At 43.3% G+C, this 6566-nt stretch overlaps 1 protein-coding gene across 1 annotated transcript; it reads right to left on the bottom strand.

Moving 5' to 3' along the window:
• Positions 1-542: 542 nt before the first annotated feature.
• cob (apocytochrome B) lies at positions 543-1736 on the bottom strand. The gene is given in 1 exon segment: positions 543-1736. A coding segment is annotated over 1 exon segment (1194 nt).
• Between the last annotated feature and the right edge of the window lie 4830 nt (positions 1737-6566).

Raw genomic sequence — 6566 nt, 5'->3', positions numbered from 1 at the left:
ACTTTGTTCCTTCATCTTTCTATTTTTATTCTCTTTTTCTTTTTTATATTGTGTAAGGCAAAGCGCATTCCTTTAAGAATGTATCTGGTTCCATTTTTCTTTCGTTAGTTCAGCAGCTACTAAACTACGACGCTACCTTGCTGAACTCATCCAGCAAATACAGTAGCTCCTGGAATCTCAAACTATCAATGCTATTTATCAGAATCTCGTAGTAGGTTTCCCTAAGAAAGCCGGGCTTAAAATGAATAATGTTATTCCCATATAATAACCGAACCGCTTCATCCCCAAAGGTTCTCTGAATAGCTTCAGGCATGGTCAAGCCCGGTGGTAATACCATCCCGGCTTCACGCAAAAGCCTGCCGCACTCATTACCTATTTCTTGGTATAATTGGAAAAAGTCAAGTGGAGCGCTTCGCGCGTCGGACGCTGTTGAAGAGGCAGCGGAAGCCGCCGAAGAGGCAGCGGAATCCGCCGAAGAAGGGAAGGAATCCCAATCCGTCTCCATGAGAGCGTCCATCTCACTCCTTCGTAGTACGAGTTGTCTACTGGTAATCATTTGATCTGTTTTCATTTTCTGTGTAAAAATTAGGAATTCCTCTTCCAACTCGTCCCAGAATGGGCGTTATGGCAAAGAACAAGAAGAAAACAAAAGGAGAGATTTGTCCAATAGTCACAAATGGTGCCTCCACAGGTTGACATCCGATCCAACCTAGTAGTAAGCGATCCGCCAAAAGCAACCAAAATATTCCTTGGTGAATCGGGCGAAAACTTGAACTACGTACATACATACTTTTAAAAAAAGGTAAAGCCAACAGACATATAAAAACTGGTGCTATTGCGGCTACACCTCCCGCTTTGTCAGGTATACTACGAAGAATGGCATGGATCGGTAGGAAATACCATTCCGGTACAATATGAGGCGGGGTGGGCATCGGATTAGCAGGTATATAATTGTCGGGATGCCCCAAAACATTAGGAGCATAAAAAATAAAAATGGAAGAAAAGATAGCAAAAGCTACCCAACCTACTAGATCCTTTACATAAAAATAAGGGTAAGAAGCAATTTTATCCATCTCTGAATGTACCCCCAATGGATTATTTGATCCATATTGATGCAATGCGGCCAGATGAAGAAGACTGGCGCCTACTAAAAGAAAGGGGAGTAAATGATGAAGACTAAAAAAACGATTTAAGGTGGCATTGTCCACGGAGAAACCACCCCAAAGCCAAGTCACTATGGTATCTCCTACTACAGGTATAGCGCTAGCTAAGCTTGTAATGACTGTAGCCCCCCAAAAGCTCATCTGACCCCAAGGTGGTACGTATCCTATAAAAGCTGTTACAATCATTAATAGTAAGATTACAACTCCGATACACCGAACAAATTCCCTAGGACTGCTATAACTCGCATGATATAGACCACGAAAAAGATGAAGGTAAACCACAATGAGAAACATACTTGCCCCATTAGCATGCATATAACGGAGCAACCAGCCCCCTTCAACATCTCTCATAATGTGTTCTACGCTGTTGAAAGCTAGATCCACATGAGGTGTGTAATGCATAGCTAAAAAAACGCCAGTCACTATCTGAATGACTAAACAAATACCAGCTAACGGACCGAACCCCCACCAATAACTAAGATTGCTCGGGGTTGGATAATCTATCAAATGCTGATTCAGTGTGGAGAAGATAGGTTGTTTAAGAATCGAGAATCGTTGGTTCCTTATAGTCACTTATTTTTATTTTGATTTTTTAGAAAGAGAACTCAGGTTCCCTCACCTTTTAGCGTTCTGGGGCCTTTATATATATAAAAAAAAAAACAAAAAAACAAAAAAGATCTCAAAATATTTAAAGTACCCTTAGCGTAGGCCGAAAGAAAGTCAATATGCGATTTGCGTTTTTCCAACGAAACAGTGAAAGATGCTGTTTTATCCTTATCCATGGATGGAGGGAGTGGATGGGGTCGCATCCGCGTATACGCCGAATTGCCTACATATCTTCTTCAAAAGAATCAGACCATTGTAGTTCAGTTAAAAAGACGTTTTAAAAAGCAATCAAAGATAAGATCGAAGAGAATGAAACGCACGTAGTGGTCATTATAGCGGTTCCTTCTGATCCTAGAAAACGCCCGAAAAAACCTGCTACGGAAGGGTCAGCGCGAACGAAGGTCTACAATAACGAAATGTAGTAGATCACACTGGAAAGGTATGGAATGTGACAAATAAACAATAGCATAACAGCCGAAATCCGTCAATTTTCCATTTTCATTTACCCGTGTTACAGAAAGCCGTCCCGGGAACCTTGCTACTAAATGAACTGAGTCCTCTATTGACCAAGAAGGTCGGTTAGACTTTAAGGGACCATTCCCTGTAAGGAATGCCGCTATTCACCCAAAGGGCGAACAGCCGAAAGCATTATATCCTCGCGTTCTACCGTTCATTCTTTTTCTTTCTCTTGCCGGTGCGGCCCTAGGAACCAGAGCATTGATTGCACTACGTACACTAATTCACAAACCTCGTGTGGGGCTAATCGTTTTCATTTCCCATCTAAGAGAACTCAGAAGAGAAAGAAAGGTTCGTGTAACACAACTGGGAGTTCTATTACTTAAGATGGTGTCCAGCTCCAGACTATATTTAGTCAGTTGCTTTCGCATCCTTACTCGGTGTAATCAAGGCCTATTCGAAAGCTGCCTATGCGGTGGGTTTGAATCCCACAGGAGTGAAATAGCTTGGTTTCTCACATAGACTTTAGTGAGTAGTGAGCTGCTTGAGATAGGGCGATGCCGTTTGCTTGCTAATGAGTTCGGTAGCAGCCTACTTTCTATAAGGAAGTGAAAACAGGCTTGTGAAAGGAAGCTACCTACCTTCGAACCGAGATTTCTTCTCTATACAATAAAAACTAGTACATGAAAATTGATAGGGAAAGTACACGGGGCACTCACTTACTTATCTATTGCCCGGAATAAAGGAGAAAAGGAGGTGCATACGATCTCGTGCAATCATACGATCTTCCCTTTTTTTAAGGTGCATACGCTCTTGTTCAATCAGACGAGAATCCCTTTTTTTAAGGTGCATACGCTCTTGTTCAATCAGACGAGAATCCTATAAAGAAGCCAATTTGACGCATATTTCACTTGCTCTAATGAGCCGGCTAAAACTCTGTTTCCGTTACAGGTTCTATTATTTTCTAACTCCTTGGTGTCTCGTACCTTGACTTTCGCTACCTATACCTAGGCTTTTCTGCCTTTGTCTTTACGACCTTGGCTCTTTCCGTTCTCTGAGGTTCTTTCTATCTCGTAAGAGGTAAGGCTTTCCCGTCTTTACTCCCTGGGAAGCTAGACTTTCTTCTCTACTCATTTTGGAGAGCTAATCTGACTTCTATCTCTTCTCAGTTCTCTAGGGAAGGTAGGGATTACTTGAGCTTACCCATCACTTCATCATTCTATTTCCAGGGGATTCCTAAAGAGTAGAAGGAGTGCTTACTGATAGGCTAACTTCACTCCTTTCACATTTAAAGTAGCTGCGGGCACCCGACTTTCTGCTTTCTCACAAGATCTAAGTCACTAGTAGTATAGCCGGTCCTCTAAGCAAAGGTTACCTAAATAGCTTCTTCTAACCACTCCCTAGTTCTCTTTCATCGATTGATATGGGAATAGCAAGCAACCCCTCCACTTCTATTTATTATAGGGAATCAGACTCTATAGCGCCACTTCTTTTTCTTTTCACTTCTTTTCTATTATGCCTTTTCTCAACTTTAGTGTGAAACCTGCCTAAGGAAAGAAACTTGAGGTAAGAACATAGATAAGAAAAGGATGCGAAAGCTACTGACTATAGAGAGTAAGGATGCTTTAGCTACTTCCTATATATAGGAAGGATGTGAAAGCTACTAACTTATATTAGAGTTTGCTTCCTTTAGCTGACTTATCAGAGATCGAGAGAATTGCCATAAAGTGAAGACAGAAACCACGCAAAGGTGTACTAGTATCAAAAGTGAGTAGACAAGAAGGCTGTCATTGGGGGGACCCTGCTTTGAGACTCTATTACCTATAAGATATCAGTAAGACGTGATATGAGGAAGTTAATGGAAAAGTAAAGCATAGTCCTTAGGTACAAGATCAGAGGAGTCAAAGAGGAGATGCCCTACCGGGGAGGTGGCGGGCTATCATTAGAATATAGAAAGCAAGCAAATGGGGGAATTCTCCACCTTGGCTGGTACCAGACCTTTTTTTGCCGCACCTTTGCCTCACAGGTCGATCTCCCATATGGTAGGCGTTGGCCCCTCTGGCACTTTCGACGAAAGAAGTTCTCCACCCCTTTTCTGGTGCTTCGTGCCTGCTATGATTGCTTGTCTCTTCGATTGCCGGACCTATCTCCGATCATGTATTTGATAGAGTTGGAACCACTGCTTAATAAAGATCTGCTTGATATCCCGCCATAACTTCATAAGAAGATGATCGCCCATCTGGTATGATAGCCTCACTCCCCCTCCCCTCGATCTATTTACCGACTGAAGGCAATGGCCCTTACCCTTACGATAGGCGAATGGTTCTACAACTGCAAGCACATGAACTCGCTCTCATAGACAGACTACGGGCTAGAGGGACGAAGACTCCAAAGCACAGACCGAAGCAGACGTAAGATAAAAAGAAGTACTTGATGCGGGAGAGAAGGTAGAAAGACTAGAGGAAAGGGGAATGGCCCCTCCTGATACGATTCTAGGCTAATGCTGATAGACCCAGAAAGCATTCAATCGCTACAAAAGCATATCATCCAAGCTAATCATAAGGAAAAAGCCTCGCGGATGGTTCTCCACAAGACCAGGTCCTCGCCCCGATACCCGACGCTACGGGAATGATGCTAAACCCTCTTACCGGACCACTGGAGGGACATCTCAATCTCCAAAGTTTGAGAAAACCTGGTATTTTTGGCATAACTCCCAATCCGCTTTTTCTCATCTTGAACCTCCACTCTAGACTAAGGAGAAAGAGAGGCATCAGATTGCTTCTTCCTTCTTGAGGGGCAGTCTAATAGGGAAGCCCCGCTTTTAGGGAAATGCTCTTGGTCTGCTTTCGATGTGGTCAATTCCGTCCTAGCTGTCCGGTCTGCTTGTCTGAAAAGGATTCAATTCCTAAAAAGTGGTCCAATCGTGGAAGGTACTTCGAATCGAATAAAGGTGTGAGCGAGCGAGCTTATGTGCCGCCATTGACATATGGTCTGGCCATTTCCTTAACAGAATTTCAATCGTAGGTCCCCTCGTCCGGCTATCCCCTGTGTCTAAGTCGAGTATTCGATTCCCTCTAGGCTATTCCTACGTAAAAAATGACCTCTCGTGGTCCGCCGGCTGTGCTTTTCATTCTGTTTTATCTTCGAGCGAGGGCCTCTGCTTTCATGGAGAATGCCCAACTGCTTTTCCGCGGGCAGGCATTTTTTCTTTCTTTTTTTTTTCTTTTTTTACTTGGTTCCAGCCTCGGTGGTCCTACAAGGGTTTACTTTACCATACCATTTAGCATCCTTTTTCTTCGAACCTTTTTCCTATCTCTGAAGTGTATCCGCTGCTCCCCGCCGGTATAGGTCTAAGGGCGTTTTGTCCCCTATCTCTCAATAGCACGGAACAAGATATATGTTGTGGCGGTTTCGCCGCCTATTCTAAGGTAAATGGAGTCAGAGGAGAGGTAGGTAGTATGCCTTTCCCCATTCTGCTAGGGTGGCTTTTCTTAACTGGGCTAGTGTCCCCTTCTGTTTAAGGTGCATTTTCTTTTCGACTGGTCCTATAAGTAGTTGTGTGAGGGGGTGCGCGCCTCTTTTTCTTCTTCCGGCTTGAGTTCTTAATGCCTGAAGGGAAAGACTCTTCGACCACATTAACGGCTTGAGCAAGAGCATTGGTGCTTACACGATGAAAGTAATTTGGCCAAGCTAGAGGATTTTCCATCGATCGTGACTCAAGAACGTAAGGAACTGAAATCGCTCAAAAAGAGAAATCATTACTGGCAGGAGGTACCACAGTCTCACAGACGTAATTTCCTCCTTTTCATACGGAAAAAACTATCAGACCTACTACATATACGGGCTAAGATAGAGTTGGAATGCTTGAGATGAAACCCTTAGGACTCAGGGAAAAGAAGATGAACCTTACTACTGCAAGACTCAAAAGATAGAACAGAAAAAGTACTCGCTCACTGAAGGTGCGAAACGAAAAAGAGGTTCTTTCGTCAAGTGAAGAGTTACCACAGTCTCAAGCCATAAAGAAAAAGCAGGCAGCTTTCCTAAGCGATAGCCCAATGGTGAAAGACCAGAAGCCACATTCCTCCGCTTTCACTTTATCTTCCTGGGAGTCCTCTAGTCTTGCATTCGTTCTAATATGACACAATTAAGAATTCGATTCATTTTCAATTAGGCCTTGCTCTAGCCTCTTTAGGGGTTATTGATTTCTTGGTCGCTCAATGTACTCTTTACCCGCTTATACGTTCATAGCACAAGACTTTACTACTCAAGCTGCTTTATATACTCTAGATGGCAGCTAGCTGAGAACCCGAATGAATCCCCTGCGCCTCTATCATTTGGCTA

Source organism: Helianthus annuus, mitochondrion, assembly GCF_002127325.2.
Source record: "Helianthus annuus mitochondrion, complete genome".
Taxonomy (NCBI): domain Eukaryota; kingdom Viridiplantae; phylum Streptophyta; class Magnoliopsida; order Asterales; family Asteraceae; genus Helianthus; species Helianthus annuus.
This window is presented reverse-complemented; position numbering and strand designations above follow the sequence as displayed.